Source organism: Centroberyx affinis, unplaced genomic scaffold (genome assembly GCF_046629955.1).
Source record: "Centroberyx affinis isolate AG114_WGS23_722 - 3 ecotype Tasmania unplaced genomic scaffold, CSIRO-AGI_Caff_v1 ptg000824l_1, whole genome shotgun sequence".
Lineage (NCBI taxonomy): Eukaryota > Metazoa > Chordata > Actinopteri > Beryciformes > Berycidae > Centroberyx > Centroberyx affinis.
In genome coordinates, this window is record NW_027279424.1 from 245,639 (window position 1) to 270,900 (window position 25,262).

The following is a 25,262-nucleotide window of genomic DNA, read 5'->3' on the forward strand; positions in this document are numbered from 1 at the left end:
TAGCACAGGCCTCTTAGCTGAGCTTGAAGCTCAATAAGAGATTTAAAAAAAAAAAAGATGCATTGGTAATTGTCAATAGGGCAAAGAGGTCAAAAATGTCATTTTCTGAAAACATAGACCAAATTTATATGGGACAAACATTAATTTTTTCCAGAACAATGTTTTAATAAATGTTTCTTTTATACATGGAAGTATAATTCCAGAAAGGAGTCATTTTGAAATACAAAACATAAATAACAAAATTCAGTTGGGGTCTTATTATAGTCAGAATAAGACTGTGACATCACAATGACAAATTAATGTGTTGATAAAGCCTATTATGGGTGAGTCAAAAGACAATAAAGGCCATTGGGTTCAAAGTACAGGTGTAATCACATTTAAACCTAAAACACTTTAGAGCATTGGGCGTTAATGAGTTCTTTGGAACGTGTTATATTATGCTCTGTCACATTATATTTGATGAAAACACAAAGAAAAAAAACAGATTCATATCAAACTTAAAACATTTTATACAAATTTATGGCATCATTTTTTATCATCATTTTTTAAGCTTCATAGGAATATATTGTTTTTTTAAAGATCTTATCTCAAGTTTTCATTTTGGTGCCAACAACCTGAAACTGCAAGTCCTATGTTTGGCCAGGTTTTGTGAAAGCGTGGAGCAAATTTATCCTTGTGAGGACTATAGCCTACAGTTAAGTGAATTGTTGAGTTGAATCAGTGGCCTGAAGGTTATTTATTTCTTATATCTGTGAAATTGTAATCTTTTTTTTGTAAACTGATAATTATTGATATTGTATTTGCAACCTGAAAGCAATGTTATTAAAAAATGGTGCCAGACTCTAGATAAAATATATTAGTTTATTTTTTATATAAAAGTTTTTTTTGTTGTTGTTTTTTTTTATAAAGGTTTATTTTTTGATATAAAAGGCTATACTGATCGATATATATTGGTTGAGATTTACAAAATTGAGCTTAAAATGCTTACCACATTGTTTTTGCAATTTTTGTTGCATAAATATAGGCTATTTGGTGCATTTTGTAGTGTTTAATGAGTGCAAAATGATCAAGTACAAAAGAAGAATAGGATTTCCATTAGAAAGCATGATATATTGTAAAAAAATAACCATATTTAGTTATTATTTCTGTTGAAAAAGGAAGACTGTGACATTCATATTTGCTAGTGTTAAACGCACATGGACTGTCCCCCATCTTCTTGAATCAGGACTCTTGCCACTTTTCCATTGGCTACATCTCATCCTGGGCTACGAGGCCAATGTTAGTGCTGGCCAGAAACCAGGGTCAGATGACAAGATTTGCAAAGAATCTTCCCATCCAAGGGATAGCAGCCATGGTCGTTCGGTTCAGAAGAGAGCTGGATGGCACAGATCTGCAGACAACATGGAAGAATTTCAGACTATAGCACTGAATACCTTGTGAGTTATTTTTCACTGAATGGCTGAATGGGGTGTGTGTGTGTGTGTGTGTGTGTGTGTGTGTGTGCGCGTGTATGTGTGTGTGTGTGTGTGTGTGTGTGTGTGTGTGTGTGTGCGTGCATGCGTGCGTGTGTGTGTGGGTACATGCATGCACACATTTGTAAATGTCTCCCTGCATTGTATGCATGCATGAACATCTGCACAGCATGCGTACCTCACAGCGGTAGCAGTCCTCATGGAAGGAGCGTCCCACACACTCCACAGTGTAGATATCAGTGCCATCTTCTTTTGGAATGATTAGCTGTTTGCAGACGCTACACTGTGGAGCGTATTTCCTTCATGGACCAAATTCCAGAGCAAACAGAATATTAGTTTTATCATTACAATTAAAAAGGTAATTTCTATAAATACAACACATTTTGCCATTTTTTTAAGCTCATAATTGCATTTCCATTCAGTGTGTGCTCTCGTAGATTGATTGCTCAAGTGTCAATTTTATTTGGTGGTGTATTATCCCAAGCCTTTCGTGAGACCTCTCCCTTACTGCTATGTGGTGGATTGTAAGGAGGGTTTTTTATCTTGTTGTGCTCATCATTTTTAATTCTAATACCTGTAGTAGTCCTGGAGACAATAAACTTCCCCAACTTCTCCCTGAGCAAATTGTTGCTTTCCAATTTGTTGATTACATGTTGTACAGGTGAAGCAAGTAGGATGGTACGCTCGCTCCAGTGCACGGATCATCTTGTCCTTGATAACTTCACCACATGCCCAACAAAGTTCCAAACTGGCCTAAGGGAGATATACGGTTATTGATAAAAAGTTATGTGTTAAAATGTTATGTGTGTATTATGTATTGGCAACCTTGATTACGTCCTGTTGGGAAAGTTGTATTGAAGTCGTCCCTACCTGGTGGCAGTCTTCACACAGAGGGATTCCTGCCTTGTTGTAGTACTGTTTACCAGCCAATGGAGTGTGGCAATATCTACACTGGAAGCAACTGTCATGGTAAGTCCTGTTTAAGGCCTCTATTGCAGGTTGAGTAAGAGCCACAGTCTTCCGACAGAAGCCACACACGTCTGCATAGTACACAAACATCAAATGCCAGAGCGTGTTAGAATATGTGTGCTGTCAAAAATGAATAGTTTAAAGCCTGGTTGGTAAAAATGCAAATAGAGATCATGTTACCTTTACTGTCTTGACTCATGTCTTGGCCATTTTTGTGGATCCCATGGGATTGTTCATTTTGATCCACCCCACTAGATGGTGTTCTTGTCTTTGGCTTGAATGTAAAGCATCATCATTAAAAGTTAACGCTGAACTGGAAAATGTGCCAACAAAGGCAAAATATTAGTCCACATTTTAGTTTAGCCTCATAAGGTGCACAACACAATTTTGCAATGATTGACTTGAACATTCAGTTCAGTCAAGTTTGATGTTAGAGGGGAAATGGATAGAGAGTGGGTATGCATTAGGGTTAAGTGGCTTGCCTATTCTTATCACCGTTCAAAATCTGGTCCAGAAGAGGCAAAGGCTATCTCTTCCACACCAAATGTTTTATAATATTGAAGACATCTGACAGAATTAGGAATGGGGTCACATGTCAATTAGGGCTGGGTATCGTTTAAAAAATTACGATACCAGTACCAATACCAGTACCCTTAAAGTGATACCGATACCAATAGAGTACTTCATTAGATACAATTTTTTTTAACGTTTTGGTGGCATCTCGGCACGCTGAACTGCCAACTCCGTCACATACACCGCGCTCAACTTCACCACCACAGACTGTATGGGTTGTAGCTGCTGCGGTAGTGGGCCAATCACACGTCGCATTAAATCGAAGAACGCTTATGGTGATTGGCTGCGAGCAAAACCATACAAATAGTCATTTTTTTCTAGATCTGTGCACAAAAAGTATCGAATGCAGGTATCGTTTGACTGGAGAAGTTTTGATACTACTTGGTACTTGGTTATTTCGGTCGATACCTTAAAGGTATCGAGTACCGATACCCAGCCCTAATGTCAATAGAATCTCATGGCATGTAGGCTTTTTGGGGCCTTGAAGATTGTGGAGATGGTTAAAAAATGTTGCTGAATTACTTTGCTCCAAAAAAAACCTGCTACATACCTTTCTACACCTTTGATTAAGAAAACCTTTTCCACTAAGTCTTAAAGATCATCTTTTACAGTATTTACCAGTCTAAAAATGCCATCAACTGTGGATGCAGACCTTGGTCTATCAGCTTAAAACTTAATAAACCAATGTCAGATTCATAGCTGAGCAAGCTCGAGCTTTTCCAAGGTGGAGACACAATGTCATTTACATTTTTACACTCTCTATACTCAATATTTGAATTAACTAATATTGTAATATTGCAATATTTTTCCATAATGATCCCTATATGGCAACTAGTTACTAATATGATTACACCTCTAATAAACTCAGCAGAAATCCAAAAATGTGTCGCCTCTTAATTAAATATAATATGATAATCGGGATATGCAAGTAATCCGCATTAAACTCCATTATTTAATACAATGAAATGACAAGCAATAAATATATGGATTATGGTAATCATTGTAATAGGTATTAGATATTTTGAAGCACAGATAGCTATTAATATTTATTTTCTACTCCCTTTCTGGATAGAGATGGAATACACCTCATGCTATTGAAGGGGCCCCATCCATTGTGAGTGCTCTCATCAAAATACATAAATTCCCCTGTGACCAAGAAAGGGAAAGGCTGCCTATATCCAAAGCTCCTGCTCCAACTCTACCAGCTTTATTGCTCTGTGTTTTCATTGTTTCTACAGAGGAGCTGTACTAGAGGCAACAAAAAGGCAAAGTGTATATGTGATATCAACAGTTTGGAAACATTCTGGTTTTGAAGGGAAAATGTGTATAGGTCACAATGTGTTTTTGTTTCATTTAGCCATATCCAAAAGACAGCTGTTTTTTTCTATTAATGTGTTTTGCAGATGATTCCTTACAACTGCTGCCCAACACGATACAACGTTTGTGAAAGTTGTGGAAAGTTGTATTCCTTCAGAATGAGCAAGCTACAATATTAAAACAGCAACTTATTAAGTAAAGGTTAATAGCAGTAAAGATTAAGTTATAGGTGATGTGATTGAATTTTATCAGCATGGCAAGAGAAGTCTGCATACCTGTTTGTTATAAACTGTCAATTGGCCTGGGGGCAAAGGGTGGGAGAGAAGCTCTTGGGGAGGAGGAGGCAGTGGAGGTGCTGAATCCTCAGATGGCGTTTTCCCCCGAGATGAGAGCAGTGAGGGAGGTGGAGGGAAGGGCTCTGTTGGTCAGGGAAAAGACACAGCAATTTCAAGTCAATTTGTAGTTGCTCACACAGAAAAACAGAATTTGTCATTAACACCTGTTCCCAGTTACCTTCAGTACGCCTGTCAGCTTTGCCCCTTTGCTGGGTGGCGGTGGGGCTTCTGTCTGAGGCTCTGGCCAAGCCACCTGCATGAGTCCGACCGATGCTGTCTGTGCTGCCGCACGACTCAGACGGTGAGCCACCCTCTTTCTTACGTCTTTGACTGAGTGCATAGGTGCTGTCTCTTGGGTTAACGCGCACAGCAGCATGCTGCTTGTCTCTCGCAAGGGCATCGTGAGTTTGGAGGGCGTGCTGCTGCTGTGTCACAGTGGCTCCGTGAGGAGATGCCAGAGTGATGACGACAGAGGACACCATCCTCTTTGGTGATGCTGCTGATGCCATGTCTCTGTAACACTCACATACAGACTAACAGAAACACAGAGAAGTTAGTCTCAAGACTCTTTACACCACATACTGTTTTGTAAAACTACCACACATCATAGAATCAGCACCTGACCGTATCTTTTTTAGCAACATTACAATGTAATTCTACAATAAAATATTTTAATAACAGGCTAGAGCTAATTGCAGCAAGGCATGTTGTTGAACATGACATTTAATCCCTATCATCTAAATAATATTTAATCAAAGCAAACGCCCTCTCAGTCAACTTTGTGGGAGCACTCACTCTCACTATAGAGAAGAATACACACACACTCACAGCTCTCATTACCCATAATGAATGGTTTTAGAGGCATTATAGCACAAATCTGAATCATCTGTTTTCTTTAAACCCACTCAGAATCATCTCGGCTGTTAGGTGCCATTACATACCTGAGAGAAAAATGTGGTTTGAGGTTAGCTCTTTTCTTCTTTCTCTTTCTCCCTCTGTATCTCAACACTTCTGGTTTGTTTCTCTGTTTTCCCTCCTAAGCTGCCACTGAGAAGACTTACTCCGGTAGAAAGGGCGACTATCTACAGAAAGCCACTCCTTTTCCTTCTGTACCTCCCTCCCCAAATCTCTCTCCCATCGACCCCTCCTCCTTCTCTGGCCGAATGACAAATCCTCCCTCCCAGCCGTAAAAGGTGAACAGTTAATCTCTGGCAAAGTGCAGTAAAAAACATGACACATCTATCCACTAGGAAATCTTGGGCAGGCCCCCACACACACAGACACACACACATACATACACACACACACACACACACAGACACACACACATGCAAGTCATGCAACAGTTGTGCAATCTAATCACAAACACGTAGTCAAACTTTTACAGTTGTAATATACAGTATCACACAAAGTGCTCACCCATAAATAGACAGAACACACAGCCCCTCCCTCTTTCCAGCTCTTTATCTTTTGAAAGCTAGAAGGATGTGACTGTACCTGCCTTTTCCAGTAACCCTCTATCTCAAACTGTCCTCTCCCTCTCTCTGCCTCTCTCTCTCTCTCTTCCTCTCTCTCCCTTGCAGCTCTCCCTTATTGTTCTGTCAGCTTTATTTTCCCTACCTCCCTCAATGAGTCTGCCTTCTTTTTTCTTCTCCCTCTTTCCTTCTTCCCTTCCCCCACTACATTATATCACTTAGTCTTTAGCCTTGACTTACTATCAGTGTCACAGGCATTGCTTTCATTTATGACTTACTGACATGTAGATAGAGCATTCTGAGCACTGGCTGATAATATGAGGGGGACTTCTTGCCATCTAATGAAATTCTCAATGCTTGATAAACCTTTGTATTAAAAGTAACTGTAAATGGGCAACAGCATTACAGTACAATGAATCAGGGCATTGTGCAAGAGGAGATGGTGGTACATGAGGGAGAGGGGGAATGGTGAGTGATGTCTGTGAGAGCTATGAACAAGCTGCTTTGTTGTGTTTGCTGCTCTCCACAGAGCGTCTAGCAGTATCAGCTCTACTGATCAGCAAATATTTAGGTATTTTCTGGAGCCGGACCTTGTGAAGTCTACTCCCTCCTAAGAGTCAAAAAGGAGGAGGAAGTGAATGTTGAAGAGGAGCGCAGGACAATGTTAAATAAAAGCTTTCTGTGCAGGAAAAGATCAAGATGGATGTAGGTCAACATGAAAGAAAATTGAGACAGGAATGTGTGAGAGAGGGTTAACTGGAGAAGGGGATACAGAATGAGGGAGGCAGATGGGGGTCTCTGTTGTTCCAGGCTCTGAGGAATGGAATGCTGCAGTGATGTCACAGCTGCAGGAGGGAGCATGCCTAGTGATGACACAATCCCCAGAGTTCTAAGCTCCTCCTCCCACAACCAAAATCTTCATCAAAACCTCTAAAACTCAGGAAACAGCATAACTTGTCATTTTATCAGCTGTTAGTATAAACTGATGCGGCGAGAATGTGCATGAGTTTTAACAATTTGTTGGACGGAGAGTACAACAATGAAATGTATTTTCAAGGTCAAATAAGATGAAGGAAAAGGAAAAGGAAAAGGAAAAGGAACAGAAAGGAATTGGGAAGGAAAAACATGTTCTCAAATACTGCTGATGCTGATTTCTGTAACCATAAAACAATAAAAAAGATAAACAGATAAGAAGTAGCTTGAATGCAAAAAGTAAGTTTATTAATACTTCATGTAAGCCCACAAATGAACAAAAGCACATAAGTGCGCAAGGGACAAACACAAAAAAAGGCTTATATACATTCAGCTATGTGAAACTAACTGTAACCATACCACTGGTTATTTTATAGGTTTTCATACTGACTTTGTTGACAACACGTCACTCTCTCCTCGTGCGGGTCCAAAGCCATTCACTCTTTTTACTGTATAGCTACTTTTCACCATCTTTCCACTTTAACTTGGTTTGGTTTAGTTATCTTGTGTTGGTACAGAAAAACGTATGTATGCAGTGTTATGCAGTATTTTTTTTCTGTTGGTAGAGTAGTAGAGTAACAATGTAAAATAAGGTAAAATTACTCACTCAAATCACACTTGCTGAAGCGAATAATGACCCCATTAATAATGCAAAGAGACCTGTGAGCAGGGCAGTGAGCAGTTGCTATATGGTGAAAATGGTGTGTGTGGTGGTGGCATATTCTTCATTGTTTCTTTCTGTTCAAAACAGCTGTGAGAAATAAATAAGTCAGTATATGGTTTATGCCAGGTATAGCGCCAATTTTATTAATGGTAACGATGTGGTATGTATACAGTATGTTTACATTAGAGGTGGTCATTGGTATTTGAGGTAGACCACATGTTTACCATCAGCTGCCGTCTGATGATGTTGTGGCTGTTCTTCCCCTTGTTATGTGACTGGAACTCGAGTCCAATTCAGGTTTGCTCGGGCTTGTGTCTTCTTCTTCTTCCTAAAGATGGAGAAAGACAATTAAACATCACCTCTCATTTTCACATTCCTCATCATTATTAATAAATCATAACTATATGTTGAGAGTATTGAAGCAATCAGTATGTAGAAACAGTAATATAAACAATAATTACATAAGTAGAGGAAACATAATGAAAAGACACTATGGTAAAGGGAAGAGGTGTATGTTTCCCACAGACCTTTAACATGGCTTGCTGTAGATCCCGAGAGTTCAGCAGGCAGACTGCTTCTCCCAGGAATGTGATGAGGACATGGAGAACATCGGACCAGTGACCCACCGTCAGCAGGAGCACCAACAAGGCCCCGAGCCGCAGCACCACAGAGTGCAGCAGGGCCTCTGCACCAGTCTGCCGATGTTGCTCCTCTGTGTAGCAAAATGAAAAAATATATATATTTTAATAGCAATGCTAAGAGGTTTTCATGACAGAATTCTGTCTCTCCCCACAAAGTCTTCCTGAAAAACCCTTTTTCCATTCCCAAATTGTTGCCCTCACCCTCACCTTGAACATAGACCACCAGCATAGCGTAGCAGAGAGTCAGAGGAGTCCAAAACTTTAGGGCATCCTTTTGGGACAGGAAGTGGTCATACACAGTAGCAGTGGAAGCCACAGTTGCTATTGCAAAGGCCAAGACAACCACCCTCTGCAGGGAAGCCAGGATGGTGTGTCCAGAGGTCAGGAGGGTGATGCACTTCCCACAGTAGCGCTCTGTGCTGTGCAGAGGGTAGAGCCTTTCCACATGGCTCCAGAGCTGCTGGCAGACGCCCGCCAGCGCCCAGCTGAGCCCCGCTGCCAGCAACAAGCTGAGGGAGCTGTGTAGCGCCCCCTGCTGGAGGAAGACCAGAATGCAGGTGAGGGCACAGCCCAGGGAAAACTGGCATTGGATCAGGAGCAACTGTGGGCCTCTGCCAGGGGCATCCTGGGTAAAAATAGATTGAAGAGGCCGGGTGAAAATGGGTCAATTCAGTATTAGAAAGATCTACACGGTGAACACAGAGAATAAATGCCAGAAGCACACACTGATATAGGTGTATAAAAAGCAAAATCCATTCACAGCTTGTTTGTCAACTCGTCTGTTCATGTGTCCGAGGAACTCACCAATCCTGCGGTGGCCCAGGCAGAAACGGCCCTGAGGGAAAACTCCAGCACTATCAGTGAGGAAACCCGCGAGCCCACCAGAGACAGGAGGGCAGTGAGGCACCAGAACTGAAACACTGTTCTCCAACGCTCTCTCAGCAGCCGGCCTGTCCAAGATGACCTCTGTTTGCTCTCATTTTCAGAATCAGAATCACTGTTTGGAGAGAACAGGGAGAGAATCACTGCATAACTGCTACCCGCAAACCTACATATGAACACACAACTAGAAAATATGATCTGACATTAAATTTTCTCCTCTCAAACATTCCAAAATAAACTCACCTGCATGTTTGAATGAATAGATGAACTCGCATGATATTACACAGCACTGAGATTCCACATGCACCCACCAGACCTAAAAAACATAGACAACACCACAGTGACAACACAGTGCAGTGCATCCCACTTGGAGACATCTATGGTATAAGAACACTATAAGTGTACTGAGAATTTAATGATCAAAAATATATCTTTTGTTTTCTTGCCAGAAGAAAGAAAAACATGTTGTTGACTCACCTTGAAAAAAGCAATCGATTGGGCTTGATTCAAAAGGCGTCCATTCAGAAGTTCCCAGGATCCAGGAGAAAGGGAAAAACATTTTTATGTTTTCCTTGCAGGACACACACAATGTGTTATGATCTGTTGCTCATGCTATTTCAATTTGAAACCCAATTAAAAACTACAGTGAAGAATTCTGCTTTGACAAGACAAGTGAGTTTATGTTGAATTCCTCTGAACGAAACCTTTGGGAGAGATTTCAAGTCGTCTTTATTTCCTCCAATTGATCATGTCTGAGTGTTCCCCATGCTCAAGTTCCAAAGGTCAAATGTGATTTGAGTTGGGTTGCTAGTCTAATCAATCCCTGATGTCTTTCATCAGGCTGATAGTCCTGTCAAAAGGATGATTAGGCCTATAGAGCAATCACACACATTTTTAGATTATTCAAAATAAAATCAGACTTTGGTTACAGTGACTCTTACACATCATAGATTTCAGAGATGTAGTGCTTCTGTCCCTCAGTGTACAAAATACAAATTGAGATTTAATGCACTTCTTTATTAAATTGTCTTTATTAATTGCTGTTCAAACGCTTAAAATAACAATTGTTCAAATTTCAGAAAATAAAAAGATCGTTCACATCAAATCTCATTCTTTACATACAACAGTCAAGGCAATTAGACTTACAATCTGTAAAATCAGAGCAGCCACAATGTTGGACTATAAACGTGGAATACAGAGCATGTGCCTTATAATCCAAACTGGATCTTCAGGCCATCAGCATTCCATCGATAGGCATGTCATATGGGTCTCACAGCTCTAGTTCAACTCTGCTGCAAGTTGAAAAGAAAGCGCAATGGATCCAGATGCCTTGCAAACTCATCCTCTGAGGTATTAAGGTAAAACCTGACAGTTCAACACTACTCAACAACTTCATATATTTGAGAATTTCACAGAAGCTCATCAGGCTGTTTAAGAGTCTGTGCAATATGTATCCATTTCTGTCAAGTAATTGAATGTCCATCCATCATCCTCACTTTCTTGGACAAGACAGTTAGAAAATTCAGTGTTTTTCTTTTATTAATGGACCATTCAGATGGCGAAAACTCAGCCCACTCAATCTGGTGAATGTATTTGGGTGTTTTAGGTCCTTCCCTGGCTTTGGTTGTCCTGCAAGGCCTGGCGCCTCATCAGATCCCAGAACAGCATGCTGAGTACGGTGTGTGGGGCCAAACGCAGAAACACGGGGCCCATGCCTTTATACAACCCCAGCAGGCCCTCCATTTGGCAAACCTTCAGCATACAATCTGAAAATCCATGGTACAGACGACCCTAAAAGGCAGACACGGAAAACAATAATGCTTCACAACCTTCATTCACCAGTGTATGTATTTACCAGTAAACTGTCTCTGACAACAATCTCTTGTGCTAGAATTTAGCAAAGTTGGGGGAAAGAGAATGTAAGCAGCAAGATGGTGGCAAGAGTAAAAGCAAGGAACTGGTTATACAGGTCACTTAAACTCACCCTACGAAACTCATCTACTGGCTGGTTGTAGAGCCGCGTGCTGATGACGTCAAATGGTGTCATAGTGATCGTCACGGCAACTCCACTGATCATGGCAGCTATCAAAGCGATGAGCCAGCTGTTTGGACTAAACCACTACAAGGACAGAGAGGAACTATGATTAACTGGATGGTGGAAACATGGGAGAGTTTTGCCGGTTCAACGTGACTGTCACACACACTACAAATGTCAGCTGTTTGTCACAGTTACCTGGGAATGTGACACCCAGTCCTTGGCAGAGCTGAAGGTTGCCAGTTGGGCAGCTGATCCCACCATGACCCGAGGCACAGCCCCATTCACACCCCTCCACAGGCCAATGAGGCCCTCTCTTCTATAGATAGTAGCAAAAGCATCAGACACCCCCTGAAATGGAAAAAAACAATAAAAGCACTGGTGAATTTGAAGTAGCAGATAATATTACCTAAGAAATATTTTGATTTGATTTGAACCTCCCTCCCCAACAAAAAGGTTTGTTTTTCCATTATATGGTAAATAGTGTGAGACAGTGACATAGAGTGACAGATAGCTGACTTTCTTTTTGTCAGCAATTTGCTGATATATTGTTAAAAGGCTTTTTGATGCATATAACCGTGAGGCATACCAAAGTAGTAGTCTGCTTATCTCCAAGTGTAATGCTGTTAATCAATGGTATGTGAATGGGGATAAATGTATATTGTTGAAGCCTGAGAGGCCACTCCTGGTCTCTTCAGTGAATCTGTATTGCATTTCTGTGTTTGTATTCATCCACCCCTCCCAATGGGATTGTCTTATTGTGTAAATGTCACACCCTACCTATGTTTGAATACAGCTAGTTGGCCTGACTTTGGTGGTTACATTCTGGACACGTGGCACACAGTTCAAACACCTGAAGCTGTCCTGAAGCTGCTGCTCATCCATTGGCTGTAAAATTCAGATTCAACCCAAAAAATCTATGTATGTATAAAATGAAAGAATTCCAGAAAAAAATGTTCAGAATGCCACACATGCCCATCTTACCACATGGTTATGCTGGTGGCCTACTGCTATGGTTTCAACAGACTGTGCCTGCAGATGGGTCTTCACCTATGAAGGAAACAAAGGACACACGGTTCACTGTGTATTCTATATATCACTGTACTAAGTACTGTAACAAAAATAATCTAATTAAAGAGAAAACAAGACTTACTAAATAGGACAATGTCTGAGTCAGACACCAGGTGTGAGTTATATAACAGTTACACTCAGCTCTGTCAATGCACACCAGGTATGACATTTGCTTTGTGAAGAATTCATCTAAAATAATTTCTCAGGAAAACATTTGCACCACACCTTGACTGTCAAACTAGTGTAGAGGTTCACTTTCATCTATCATTGCATCTCCAAGAATGACCTTTACTTAAGGTGACACCACAAGTCAGTTGTGAAACAGGAGTTTGGCTCTCATGTTACACATGCACACACTTAAGAGCCGCTGTACAGTGTAAATGAAATAACCTTCACCTTTCTTTCCTTCATTCATGCCAAAGAGGAGGGACAAGATATATTTTTGGCAGCAGTGAGTAGCTTGAAGCTACGTGCCGGGTATATTTAGCGACCCTAGATATAGACAAATATGTCATTACATGTATTGTGTTTCTGTGACGCTGCAAAACGTTAGATGGCTATAATGATGTATGGACTGACAGCTGAGGAAGAAAAACAACAACAGTGCCCTAACAGTAAACAAGGGGACATGAAGGAGACATTCATAAAAGCGTACAGTACATGGGCAGACTGTGAAATTTGACTCTGGTGTGACGTCAAAACACGTTAAACTTTAATATGAAGAGCCGATTTGCATCCATCTTGACTATGAAATGAATTTTTATAGCATAGCATCAGTGGATACATTACTCATCCATCTGCACAAAACATGGATTGACCCAGTTAAAGGTCATACATGTTGTATTCTTTCAGACATGTGTTCAACATTACATCCTATGTGTGACTAGTCTGATCCTGCTATTCACATCCATGCTACTGTATGTTATAGTCATTCCCTAGCATGACCCCTTACTAGATAAAAATAGATTTAGGACCTTCAGATGGCTTTGAAACCGAGCCATGTGCTTTATTCTCTCTGTTTGGACTGACTCCTCTTACAATGCATCTTCTGTTTTTAATTTTAATTGCTGTTGGCTCAAAGAATTATACTACTGAACTGGAAATGTAATAGGGTTAGCACACAAAGATGGCTATAAAAATCATCATGTACTTTCAATAACGGGAAAAATGACATTTACCTTACAAAATAGATCTGTTTTATAATGCATGGGAATATTTTATAAAGTATGCCAAAGAGCAACTGTCTGATGTAAATTAACTGTGAACACCTCTCTGCTTTGCGCTGTTGTATAAGCCTTGGGGTGTGCAAGTTAACAATGTAATGTTCATTCTCTTTGTAAAACAAATATCACCTGTCATAATGCAAGTTGATATATTGTCACTTATCTATTGCCACAGTAGGGAAGCCTTTGTTATGCATGGTCCCATAGAAGCAATTATGGTCTTGCTGATTCATTTATCACTACAGGGAATGCTGACCTTAATGATGATCTGTGTGTTTTAATACTGTAGCTACATTGAAGGTTCATAGTCCAGGATCCAGTGGGTGTAAACATCTGAATACTTTATGTTCATGGATGCATGTGCTTTGGCATTATGCATATTACAGTCTGGTTGCATGACAACAGTGTTATGCTGAAACCTTTTGCATTATGTATCAGACTGCTTCCCTTGGAAGATGACAATGTATCTCTCTTAGCCCTATCATATTACCACAGTAGCTCTCTATAATGCAGCTGTCTTTTTTATTTTTAGCTAATGTCAGCTGTTTGGCTGTTAATTATCCTGTTTGTTTTTCTTTCAAATGTGTGAGTGAGGTTGTGTGTGCTGGGTGTATTTATGTTAAAGGCGATTGCATTAAGTATATAATCCCCAAAGGTGATCTGGATGTGAATGTAACCCCTCAATCTGACATGATTGTACACTGTCAAGTGCATTTATGTTGCATTTATCTTCAGATTAACTAAAAGGTTTTTGAACTGCCTAATGTCCTGCCGTAATCTGCATGATATATTAAACATAATGTATGCTAATGAGGTCATTCAATAAGATAATTAATGCAGTAATTAGAAAATATTTGTTATACTTGTCTTCATATAAGAAATGGGGCAGCATTAACATTAACTCTATCTTAAAGCATTAAGGAGACATAATAGTTTCAAGAAAACCAGTCAAGAAAATCAATTTTCCTAATTAATATGCAAATTTATGTAGCTAGGTTTTCACCTGTGTTCTGTGATGTAAGTATGGAGTTTCTACCATGTGTTGTTCTTGCGTTACTGTGTCTACAGACAGACAGACAGACAGACAGAATGACGACATAATGTCCCACATGATAAAAACTTATCTACCATAAAAAATGCATACAAGAAAAAGGAGGACAATACATAATCTCCAAGACTCACATACAACACTGTGCACAAATGGCCTTGACTACACAACCTGAACACAAAGTGAATTTATAAAATGTGTGACTCTATTCCTTGGATAGATCTTTGTTTTGTGATTAGGCCACATTATTAATAATCTACAGATACTTGTAGCACCATAGTGACTCAGAGTATCCCTCAGACAAAAGACTTAGAGGACGCAATATAAAAAGAAATCTTAGACAACTTACCAGATAGGCAGGAGAGGCAATGAAGGCACCCAGCGCCCCGGCCGCCGCCCCGGACACCAGACTCCCCCCATGGACTGTGGTGAAGCCCAAAGCTTCACAGCACGAGTAGGAGCCGAGCCTCACACCGTTCATGAGGCCTTGGTATATCAGCCCAACTGAGAGCCCCTTCTGCAGGCCCCGGAGCCCGTCTGTGCGCCCCACCACCCAGAGGGCCTGCAGGACGCCGCGGTAGTGTCTCTGGTAGGATCCCTGCGCACGCAGCTCTCCCTGGAGCTGCAGCCGGGTCTTCACCACCTCCAGAGGGTTGGTAAAGACACAGGCGCCGCAGCACGCCAGGGCACCGAAGGCAAAGTCCAGAGGAGGCCAAACACCTGGAGGAGGTGGCGAGGAGCTCCAAACGCCAAACGGAGAGTCTTTGGGGGAATATTTCAGGAGCTGTGTGCTGGTCATCCCTGAGAAGTGATCTTCACAAACTGTGCTGGGAATCCTGGTGATGACTTTGTCCACCTTTCTCAGTTTAGGAGGGACTGGGGAGAGTGTATCTTACTCGGTATAGAACACACTGAGAGTTGACATCAACTTTTATGGTAAGACATTTTAATATCTGTTATGTGCTTGACTGATACGACTCCACATGTCACTGTCCTTCCTTGGGTGATTAGTGCTTTTTGTGTTAGTTTCCCTGAATGTCACTCTGGACAAAAGAAGCAGTATCTGCAAGAGAACTTATTCATGTATAATTTAACATTTTGGAGCTACATTGAGAAAGTCCAGGCGAGTTGTAGAAAGAGCAAAGACAAACCAGGAAAGAGGAGTGTTTGTGTCGAGAACAAGAATCAGTGGAATCCTGTTGGGCAAAGGAAACATTCCGGTTTTAGTTCAGATAACAGGCACGTTAAAAAAACAAAACAAGTCAGAGAGCAAAATATCTTGGTGTAACTCACTGAACAACACTGCATTTAAGAATGCCAACTATGGGACATAATATAGGGCTTTACTTGATACTAAATCAAATATAAAAGGTTGCATCCTCAGAGCACAAACCCTCACGCACAAAGTCACTTCATTCAGACAACTCACACACCAGCCCCAGTCAAATTCATTCAAACCCACATACAACTTCGCAAACAAGCACGGCACATTTAGCGGAGACACGCACACACACACAAATCCCTTCTCACGTAGCTGTCCTACAATTAGAAAATCTCGTGAATTTGGTTACTTCAGTCAGAAACTCACAGTGATTTGTGATGCAGTTTAGCTCCATTCTTCCTCTCTCCCCCAACATTGTAAACATGTGTCCTCAGCGCGTTCATTGTCGAAGTCTCCGCCCACAGCCTTGCGCCAGGGCCAATACAGATCCGACCCCGTCTGCCACCTCACCACATCCCTCCCTCTGCGCCAATCGCACGGCTTTGCTCTTACTGCCCCCTGCCTCGCTCCTATAGGATCTCTCTGGGTAAAAGGTTATTGTTGGTCAGAGAGGGGGTGGACTGTCTCGTGGAAAATGGAGAAATTGTCCAAGCTCTAATGACTAAAATTACACTGCATGTGATTCATCTACCAAATTTTGACGTTGGATACAACTAGCATGTGCCTGTTGCCTGTACTAGCTGGGTCTTGGCCACAAAGCTGTCAAAAGAAACAAAACAATGTAGGCTATATTATGCTACAGTGTTTGTTTTTATTTCCGACCGAGAAGCACATGAACGCGCACGTCGTGTGTCCCACTTTGCACGTGAATGCGCCATGAGACAGATGTCAGAACAGGGTTAATCTGACATGGGTGTAAATTGTTAGTCTGAGAGCCAAAACAAAGAACTACTATAAATACTTAAATTAATGGAAGTATTTTCTGCTGGGAGAATAAACATTTTGTACATGAGTGAACTAAGTAGCCTATCCCATTACCCACATTTGCGGTTTCTTAATTATTATTACTATTATTATTATTATCAATAATAATAATAATGTCCAAAAGATACAACATCAGGCAGTACAAAAACATGACAGAAAAATCATTACATCATTCATCTGTGGTTCACAAAATAAAAAGGATAAATACAAGGGATAAACAAACTGGCAAGTACAAAAAAGGAATATAATGGCTATGATACAAAATTCATTGGAAAGTTTTCTTTCCCGTCATCTTGGCAATTCTCCCTTCACCGTTTAGGAAGACTGGACTGCGGACTCCTGAACGTGATGAATTGTGGGATACACTTAGCACCAAATACCGCTCCGAAGCGGTATTATGGGTCCATTAAATATGGGATAAGTGTACTGCGTGTTGCCATTTTTCAGACATGGGACATACTCGGTGCCGCGTGAACACGCACTTCAGTACCCAAAACCGCAAGTGTGGGTAATGGGACAGGGTCTCTGTCTCAGTTTTCTTCCTGTGTTATACGCCTAGAACCACTAGAGGCTGATATTCTTCAGCTAGAAACTAATGTCACTCCCAACAGCATCATCCATTACTGACAGCACAGAGTTCTGAATTCATGTATCTAAGTACTATATCATGCATTTCTGTTTGATAGACAACAGACATTGTGAGACTGTGACAGAGAAGACATGGAGGCCTTTATTGTTTAACTATGTTTATCGTACAATGCAACATCTCTCACCCGCCATGGCCCCCCTACACACATTAGTCAACAAACAACTTTTAACGACCACCATGCTCACATAATAACACACACACACGCACACACACTCTCACACTTTGTTGTCAATGTAAACAATGCAGGCTTAAAGAGTGATAAAAAAGCAAGGTAGTCATCAACCGTTCCTCTTAACAATGTCCATTCTTCCAACTTTTCTCTCTTGAGAGTTCAGAGCAGGGAGATACAGAAAAACAAATGTCACTCTATGGTAGATCACCTTTTGGGAACAACAAAATAGTCCTGTCCTTTCTAATCACTGCATACACACACTCACACAGATGCACACACACACGGTCAAGTCAGGATGCTCATTCAACCAAATGCTTCTTATCAAAGTGTAGTTAAACTGTATTATTTTGAACGCTTGCAGTAGGCAGAAGGGAGAGTAGTGTAAGTCTGAAGTGGAACATCTAACAATGATTATGTTCATTTCCCATAATCCTTTCTACAGGAAAAAGGCCTTGTGTGTCAATTCCCTTGTGTGGCCACAGGGTGGAGCGTCTGTCATCCTATTCCCGCCTGTGGCTGCATTACCTTTTAGCACGAACAAAGTACAAGGCATTGGTTTTAGGGTAGTACTTCACATTCTGTTTTTTGTCCATGAGGCCCCCAAAAATAATGAGCTCCCCCCTGCCCTGCACCACCGTGTGAAGGCTGGTCTCGGGTGGGCCTGTGACGGCAGCGGGAGTCCCGTTCCCGTACACTCTCCAGGAGACCACGCCAACCGTTTTGGCCCGGGACACGTCCAGAACATACATCTGCATAGGCTTGCAGTTGAGTGACTGGTACAGTGGTTTCCCTACGTTCAGGCTCTGAGGTGGGTGATGGCCAAGACGCCGTGCAATAGGTGGAATAGCATGTCCATCAGCTCCAGCAGCCTGCGGAGGACTGGAGGATGATGAAGGGGGCGTTCCAGGAGGAGCTGCCCCTCCTCCACCACTTCCTCCCTGTGTCTGGAGGGATGATGATGATGATGATGAAGATGGTAAAGATGAAGAAGATTTCACTGCCTCCAGACCCCGTCGTAAGGCAGCAGGGGACACTGCTCCTGGGGGAGTGCGTGGGGAACCTGTAGGAGGTGTGTGTAGGCCGTTGGTGCTGGGCACCTCAGGGTGGTGTGTGGCAGATGGGGGAGACTCCCAGCCATAGTCCGAGGAGGCAGGCGGGTGAGGGCGAGAGGGCGGAGATGCAGCCTGGGCTGGGCTGGTCCGGGGTGAGGGGGAGGATCCATTTAGTAACGGGGGAAGTGGAGGGAGAGGCGGGCTATCCGGCCCCTGGGAAGGAGAAGGCTGCTGGGAAGAGGATGGGCTCCCATCTCTGGCACTTCCTCTGGCCGAAGGCCGGGGTCTCAGGGTGCCCCATCGGCCGTTTACACACGGAGCCTCCTCAACGGCTCCCAGGACCACACCGGCAGCCCCACTCCGTACAGGAGACTGAGAGCGCAGGGAAGGCGGTTCGGGACCCAGAGGGGCAGGTGTGGCACTTATGGGGGAGGGCCGAGAGTTAAGACTTGGGCTGAGCGGTGCGCGACCGCATGGAGCCTGTGAGAAAACCACCACACACTGGCCAACCTGGAGGTACAGTTTAACATAAGAGAAGCATGTGAGCCATGGACTTAATGATCATGCACAAAAAAGAAGGAACAGTAAGACCCACACTTACCCTACAAGCTGGGTGACACCAAAGCTCAGGGGCTCCATGGTCGTCATTTTCCACCTGCAGCTGCTGCCACGTCCAAGGTGGCGCACCCATGTGGAGGAGCCAGGCATCCTTCAGGAGCTGGGGGAGACAAGACCAGAGACAAAGTCCAAATTAAAGTGTCTTTGCATATGCAACCTTTGCTGGCAGATACAAATTAAATTGCTCTGATTCTACAATAGAGGAAAAAAAAAGAAACTTACTGCATTAGGGCCACCACAGCCTCCCAAGATAAGCAAAGTCTCATTGTCAATCACAATCTAAGAAAAAAGGGAGACATTTAAAGGTACAATTCTATTTCATGTGTCACATAACACCCAACATCATTTAATTTATGGAAATGGTCAACATGTAGAATACACTGTACCCTGATGAAGGAAGAGACCTGGTAGCCTAGTCCAATAAATGGTTTATTTCTTTTGCATGAGATGTTAATGGCCTGATACCTTTCTTTTGGATTTAACTGGACCTGCACCTTCTTTGGGTGTGCGTTCTCAACATTTCAATATACATGTAGAATACTCAGAGATTTTGTCTTTATTTTAAGAGTAGTATTTACAGTATTTTATATATTGCCTAGCCTAATTGTTGACGCCTCCTTACTTGAGACTGGCCTCCTCGTGGGTGGGGGGATGGACCAGATATGGGAGGCTTGGACCAGGACCACTGCTCCAGATCCAGAACCCAGACCTCGTTACTCCTGATCAGGGACCAGCAGAGAGCACAGTAACATGGTAAGGTATGACAGCAATTGTTTACATTCACTAATAAGCTTATTAGTACAAATTAATAACGGATTCTAAGCTTTAACTCAAGCCACCGAGTTTCCTTAATTATTTTGTATAAAATGTAATAAAATGCAAAGAATGGCATACATTTGGCGTGCGCCTAGTGATCCCCCAAACACCACCATGGTGTTGCCAATTACAGAGGAAGAGTGGCCAGCCATGGGTGGAGGTCCATGAGTTGTTACTATACAGTTCCACCTGAGACAACAGACAAACAGATGAATCACAGAAAGACTGAGGAAAAGTACTAATGAAAAAGCTAAACATTGAGGTTCAACTTCTCCATCAGCAGGTACGAGCACATCCTCTAACTTCCAGCACTGCGTTCTCCCTCACCAGTTCTTTGAAGGAGAGTATGTGTGGATTTCGTCAAAGAACCTCTCTGGCTGATGCAGTGGATAAGGGCTAGGGCGAGTCCAGCCCCCAAACAGCACTAGCAGGTCTTTGTGCATCACCAGGGTTGCTCCCGCTTTAGGAGATGGGTAAGAGCCTGTTTAAGAAAAGAGCAAAAGTGTGATTCTTTCTATTTTTACCTAAAAATTCAAATATTTGTATATGCATCCATAGATACTGGTGTCTATGTATAATTCTTAAATCAAGCTAAATATAGTACAAAATATAACTTTATTGAAAAAAGGATTTGGGAAATCCATAAAAAAAATTTTTATCGAGACTTGAACTTTGCTTTCCTAATGTGAAAATGATCAAATGGAAAAGGAAAACTTGGCAGACAGCCACAATGTCAAGTAATGCTTTTCATCTCCCTTCATATAAAAGTGACAAGGAATCGCATAGGCATCATGTTTAAAACCCTCATGACATGAAAATGTACTTTTTGATGACATCAGCCAAAAACAAAAACATTTGCAAAATAATTATGCCTACAAAGAAGTTTGCATCAAATCCAGCCCTCTCACGGTAAATGCTGTTTGAAGCCAACTCATCCTGCATTCGGAGTGCAACATTTTCACTGACATCTCTTAGCAGCTCTGGGTTTCCATGGTGACATATGTACAGTGTTCTCTTAGATCATCTTTAGCATGCAATTTCAAAAGAGGCACAATAATCCAAAAAGGCTCCAGCAATAAAATGCAAGTGCACCAATAAAATCTGTTTGACTACAATCTTATTTCACCACTGTTTCTTCGTTTTTTATTGCCACCTCCTCAAATGCTGTGTAATCATTTGCTGCCGTTAAGCATTTCACTAGCAGCTGACAGTACAACTTACATGAGTCCCATGCTTAGTTACTTTTTACCAGAGCCACATATCATGAAATGAGCTCCTGGGGTCTTTAAACCTTGTAAAGCACTCGTACCTGAGGCTAAAGGGCGGATCCACTCCTTGCTATTGAGGTCGAGTCTCCAAAGATCGTTGAAGGCAGCATTGCAGCTACTCTGAGTGCAACCCCCAAACACATACATGGACTGGTTTGAGTCATAATAACATGCACCTGCAACCAAAAAAGATAAACATCAGCCATTAATGGAAAAAAAATACAATTTCTCCATATACAATCAGCAGTAGAAATACTGGAACAGCAGAGTAAATTCTTGATTCTGAGGTGAAAATCAAAAGGTGTGCACAAGGCAAAAGTATGTAATGTTTTCTAGTGATTATATCCATATATATGACCACTGTTCAGCATATAAACTAAATTGCCTATAAACCTTGAGGAATGGTGGAAGAATAGGACAATGTAACTGGCTGATTCACAAGCTCAAACATCTGCATCAACATGAAAAATATAAAAATGCCAGTGTGAAAACTCTCTCTCTATGTTAACACAGTTGAAGTCCAGCTGATTAGCAAACTGATTGCATAAATATACATCCTTCACACATGCTCAAACATAGCAAAAATTGAGGAAAAACAGTTTCATTCTACACTGTGTAAATCAAATCATGAAGTGTTGTAAAGCAGCATATACTGACTGTGTGAAAAGCGCTGAGTGATAGGTGTTCCCGGATATGGGTATGTGCGACTTTCCCATTGAATATTTCCCTCCTGGACTGCCCTCAGGAAACCATGGTAGCACTGATAAGCAACACCTAGGTAGGAGAAAATATTAATATGCAACAGAAAAACATTTTAAAGTATTTACATTAGGAGGTCTGCAAGTGGTCACCTGCAAACTATCCAGGGTGAAGGATGAGCAGATTTGATTTGAGTCACAATACTTTCTGAACTCTCCTTGTTAACGGTTTATAAATGGCCTTTCAACACCTACTGATAGTAGTATAATGTCAATGCGCACACAATGGAGTTCACCAGTCCACCTCCTGACTTAAGTTCATGCAAATATGACTGGCGTACCTTTGATGAGGCGATACCACTGCTTGCATACAAGTGCAGCAGTCTTGTGCTCCTGGTAAGGTGAGAGGAAGGATAGAATGTATTCGAGAACTTCCTCTGGCAACTCCACCATTGTTCTCCCGCCTTTGGCACCACTTTCCATGTTCCCCTCTTGTCTGCTGGACCCCATATTTGCCTCTGCTTCTTCTGTTATCCCAGCAGGCTCTGAACCATCTTCCTCTGTATCCATGGCAACAAAGTATCCATCCTCATTGTCAGAGGAGTGGGACATTATTGTCTGTTGAGATATAAAAGAGATATGGTAATGATGGAGTCACTAACGTTCATGATGATGGAGGATGTTCAGCATCACCCACCATCAACTATATTCAGTTTACCAGAGAGATGAAAACAGCTCATTGCAACTCTCATTGCAGATGAGCAATTCCTAGATTACTTGCCTATTTTATTTCACACCTAAACCATATGTTCTTTGTTGGATTATTGCGCCGGAGTTGTCGTGGATAGAAGGGTTAAACATACATTTGGAACACATTTTGTCCCAGCTAAACTAAATGAAACTACAAAGCGGTACTAAAAGATTTAGTGTGCATAACTCTTCATTTTTTCACCCTTTGTCTGAGACGGGTGGTGCCCTTTCTTTGGACTGAGCAGCTGCCCCCTCCACACAGCACCTAGGTCTGAGCACGTCCCTGACATATCGTTAGCTACAGCTAGCTGTCGTTAGCTGCCACCTCATGAACGAAACGATGGATGGCTAATGCTAGCTAACACCCAAAGCTAACTAGCTAGCAAATACATGATTCCTGTGAAATTTCCTTGGCCAAAAGACGCAACTAAAATAACATTTCACTGACTAGTCGTTGTTAATCGGTTGTATAACACAACATATGGGGCTTGGTCCTTAGAGACGAACTAGGACTAGCGTTAGCTGACTTAACGTTAACATTACATCGTCAGCTAACATCAAATGGGTCTTTAAAGGAGTTTATAAATTACGCGTTTTCTAGTTAAAGATTCTGCGTTGCAAAACTTGGCAAAACGTCACTTTTAACGCTAGGTAAATGTGCCCATCATTGAACATGACATGATATCCACCCAGGAAACAGTCAAAATCTGAGTTGCACGCTAGCTAACGTTAGCTATATTGGCTACTGCTGATAATCTTTGCTAACGTTAGCTAGCTAAGGCAGGTTGTGTACAGTAATTAGATCCTCTAACGTTAGATACTTTGTCAGGCATTCTCGGTGTAGTGTTATCCATTTAAGTGTACAACTATGGCAGAGTTAATAGTCACCGTTATTTTAGACGTGGTCTTTTACGGGCTCGAAATGTGCGTCTTCCCTCTCCTCCTCCCCTATATCAGCTTCGGTGGTTCATCTGCAGACTCCAAACAGTCGCCATCTTCCGCTCTGGAACAGCATCCTCCGCAACATGAAGGGCGCGCGCACGCAGGCAGAAGTCGCCGTGTCTGTGACGGTTGGTGGTACCAAGGTGGGTCCCCTGGTCCCAAACACTGTACAGCTTGAATTTACTTACTATCATCACCTGGACCACCCCTCGCCACCTCTGCCTGGTAATTCATTAAATCTTTAACATAATTTAATATCCAGATTGATTTTTGTTTCAATAGGTAGGTGTCTGTCACACCTCATTTATCTCTGAACCCTGGAATGATGTCCAAAACAGCAAAGTCCGTTGAAAAAAAATCAACTTGCAATTATGATGCTTACACATGCTACATGGGTTCATTACGGCCAACCGGGCACAAGCCCAGGGGCCCAAGAGCTCAGGGGGGCCCCTAAGCCAGAGCCTGATACACGATGATGCTGTCACTAACTTTACATTTACTGCCCTGCAGTCAAAGGGCCCTGCAGCCCCAAAATCCCCCCTATAATAACCTAAACATTTGTTTTGAAGGTGTCACCATTGCACTGTCAAAGTGAGTGTTCCCCCTCAGTCTATAGTGCAGCAGTACAAGCGCTGGATTATTGTCCAAAGGCCTCATTATGTAAAGTCATGGTTTACGAAGACCCCAAAATGTTGTTTTCCACTCCTGATCTGTCAGAATAGGGCCCACTGAGTCATAAACCATGCAGCTACTGTGTGGCCATACAGTAGATTTTAGGGCATTGCAGGCAATCAGAGGCACTTTGCACTTTAAAATATGTTTTTTATGGCTAGAATAATATGTATTTGCACCTTGTAATTCCTTTGTAATTGTTTATTTAGTTTTCTCTCCCATAAGTGCAATAACAAAAAAAGATAATAGGCATAGCAATATTATATATGCAATGAGGGCATACAATAGTTTTTTATGTTCATCTCACTTTTGTATTTAAACATTTTGAATATGAATTTGAAGGGATAGGGTTAGGGTTCCCATCACACTAAACACTCACCTCCCACTGCTGCTTTTAACGTTTGTTCATCTGGAACAGTCAACATATAGAGATGTGTAGCCTCGATCTGAAAATTAAGCTAACATGGACCGTAGACTCACCTTGCTAAAAAAAAAAAAGTGCAACTCAGCAAAGTGGAACTCACTGTGTTCCTTTGCTTTCCCTCTCTTTCTTTCTTTTCTCTTCTGATACCAGATTATTAACTTTTTAAGTATTTCTGCTCTAAGATTTTCCATTTCTGATGTGACAGAGTTGCTGCTCCCACCGGAAAGACACTGCCGTCGACCTAAAAAATAACACTGCTGACAAACAACTTGGTGGCGGGTTAGAAGTCATGGATATTTTGGGCATGATTAACATTAT

At 41.8% G+C, this 25,262-nt stretch overlaps 4 protein-coding genes across 5 annotated transcripts; all 4 read right to left on the reverse strand.

The window, feature by feature from the left end:
* Window positions 1-140: 140 nt before the first annotated feature.
* On the reverse strand, window positions 141-5,775 carry fblim1 (filamin binding LIM protein 1). 2 transcript variants are annotated; one of them, XM_071520752.1, is made up of 8 exons: window positions 5,608-5,775; window positions 4,845-5,199; window positions 4,607-4,749; window positions 2,622-2,715; window positions 2,343-2,512; window positions 2,047-2,225; window positions 1,651-1,771; window positions 141-1,390 (listed from the first exon to the last, which is right to left on the reverse strand). In XM_071520752.1, exons 2-8 carry the CDS (start codon window positions 5,173-5,175, stop codon window positions 1,280-1,282), a joined length of 1,149 nt encoding a protein of 382 aa, XP_071376853.1. In that variant the 5' UTR covers window positions 5,176-5,199; window positions 5,608-5,775; the 3' UTR covers window positions 141-1,279. The 2 variants fall into 2 exon arrangements, with proteins under 2 accessions (XP_071376853.1, XP_071376852.1); XM_071520751.1 differs by having other exon boundaries at window positions 4,845-5,177; window positions 5,608-5,772.
* Window positions 5,776-7,384: 1,609 nt separating this feature from the next.
* LOC139645147 (transmembrane protein 82-like) lies at window positions 7,385-9,859 on the reverse strand. The gene is made up of 6 exons (XM_071520773.1): window positions 9,778-9,859; window positions 9,544-9,616; window positions 9,223-9,391; window positions 8,626-9,043; window positions 8,305-8,489; window positions 7,385-8,105 (listed from the first exon to the last, which is right to left on the reverse strand). The coding sequence occupies exons 1-6, from the start codon at window positions 9,857-9,859 to the stop codon at window positions 8,004-8,006; spliced, it is 1,029 nt and encodes a 342-aa protein (XP_071376874.1). The 3' UTR covers window positions 7,385-8,003.
* A 472-nt stretch (window positions 9,860-10,331) lies between these two features.
* slc25a34 (solute carrier family 25 member 34) lies at window positions 10,332-16,312 on the reverse strand. Its single transcript, XM_071520741.1, has 6 exons — window positions 16,266-16,312; window positions 15,027-15,873; window positions 12,320-12,385; window positions 11,534-11,686; window positions 11,285-11,419; window positions 10,332-11,091 (listed from the first exon to the last, which is right to left on the reverse strand). The coding sequence occupies exons 2-6, from the start codon at window positions 15,474-15,476 to the stop codon at window positions 10,903-10,905; spliced, it is 993 nt and encodes a 330-aa protein (XP_071376842.1). The 5' UTR covers window positions 15,477-15,873; window positions 16,266-16,312; the 3' UTR covers window positions 10,332-10,902.
* Window positions 16,313-17,610: 1,298 nt separating this feature from the next.
* fbxo42 (F-box protein 42) lies at window positions 17,611-23,920 on the reverse strand. Its single transcript, XM_071520757.1, has 10 exons — window positions 23,795-23,920; window positions 22,498-22,774; window positions 22,116-22,232; window positions 21,500-21,634; window positions 20,518-20,671; window positions 20,269-20,379; window positions 19,997-20,093; window positions 19,597-19,653; window positions 19,358-19,474; window positions 17,611-19,266 (listed from the first exon to the last, which is right to left on the reverse strand). Exons 2-10 carry the CDS (start codon window positions 22,766-22,768, stop codon window positions 18,226-18,228), a joined length of 2,100 nt encoding a protein of 699 aa, XP_071376858.1. The 5' UTR covers window positions 22,769-22,774; window positions 23,795-23,920; the 3' UTR covers window positions 17,611-18,225.
* Window positions 23,921-25,262: the final 1,342 nt, after the last annotated feature.

Bases quoted from the DNA above. Each gene is read 5' to 3' on its own strand.
- slc25a34 (XM_071520741.1), bottom strand. From the start codon at position 15,476: ATGACCAGCACACAGCTCCTGAAATATTCCCCCAAAGACTCTCCGTTT. The intron at 12,386-15,026 runs GTAAGTTGTCTA...TTTCCTTCATAG, and splicing joins TTGCCTCTCCTGCCTATCTG to GTGAAGACCCATCTGCAGGC. The intron at 11,420-11,533 runs GTAACTGTGACA...CTGTCCTTGTAG, and splicing joins ACTGGGTGTCACATTCCCAG to TGGTTTAGTCCAAACAGCTG.
- LOC139645147 (XM_071520773.1), bottom strand. From the start codon at position 9,859: ATGTTTTTCCCTTTCTCCTGGATCCTGGGAACTTCTGAATGGACGCCT. The intron at 9,392-9,543 runs GTGAGTTTATTT...TGAAAATGAGAG, and splicing joins CTATTCATTCAAACATGCAG to CAAACAGAGGTCATCTTGGA. The intron at 8,106-8,304 runs GTCTGTGGGAAA...CTCCATCTTTAG, and splicing joins TACAGCAAGCCATGTTAAAG to GAAGAAGAAGAAGACACAAG.
- fblim1 (XM_071520752.1), bottom strand. From the start codon at position 5,175: ATGGCATCAGCAGCATCACCAAAGAGGATGGTGTCCTCTGTCGTCATC. The intron at 4,750-4,844 runs GTAACTGGGAAC...CCTGACCAACAG, and splicing joins AGCTGACAGGCGTACTGAAG to AGCCCTTCCCTCCACCTCCC. The intron at 2,226-2,342 runs GTAGGGACGACT...TATCTCCCTTAG, and splicing joins TGTGTGAAGACTGCCACCAG to GCCAGTTTGGAACTTTGTTG.
- fbxo42 (XM_071520757.1), bottom strand. From the start codon at position 22,768: ATGTCCCACTCCTCTGACAATGAGGATGGATACTTTGTTGCCATGGAT. The intron at 20,094-20,268 runs GTATGCCATTCT...GTCCCTGATCAG, and splicing joins TCACTAGGCGCACGCCAAAT to GAGTAACGAGGTCTGGGTTC. The intron at 19,475-19,596 runs GTAAGTTTCTTT...TGTCTCCCCCAG, and splicing joins GCTGTGGTGGCCCTAATGCA to CTCCTGAAGGATGCCTGGCT.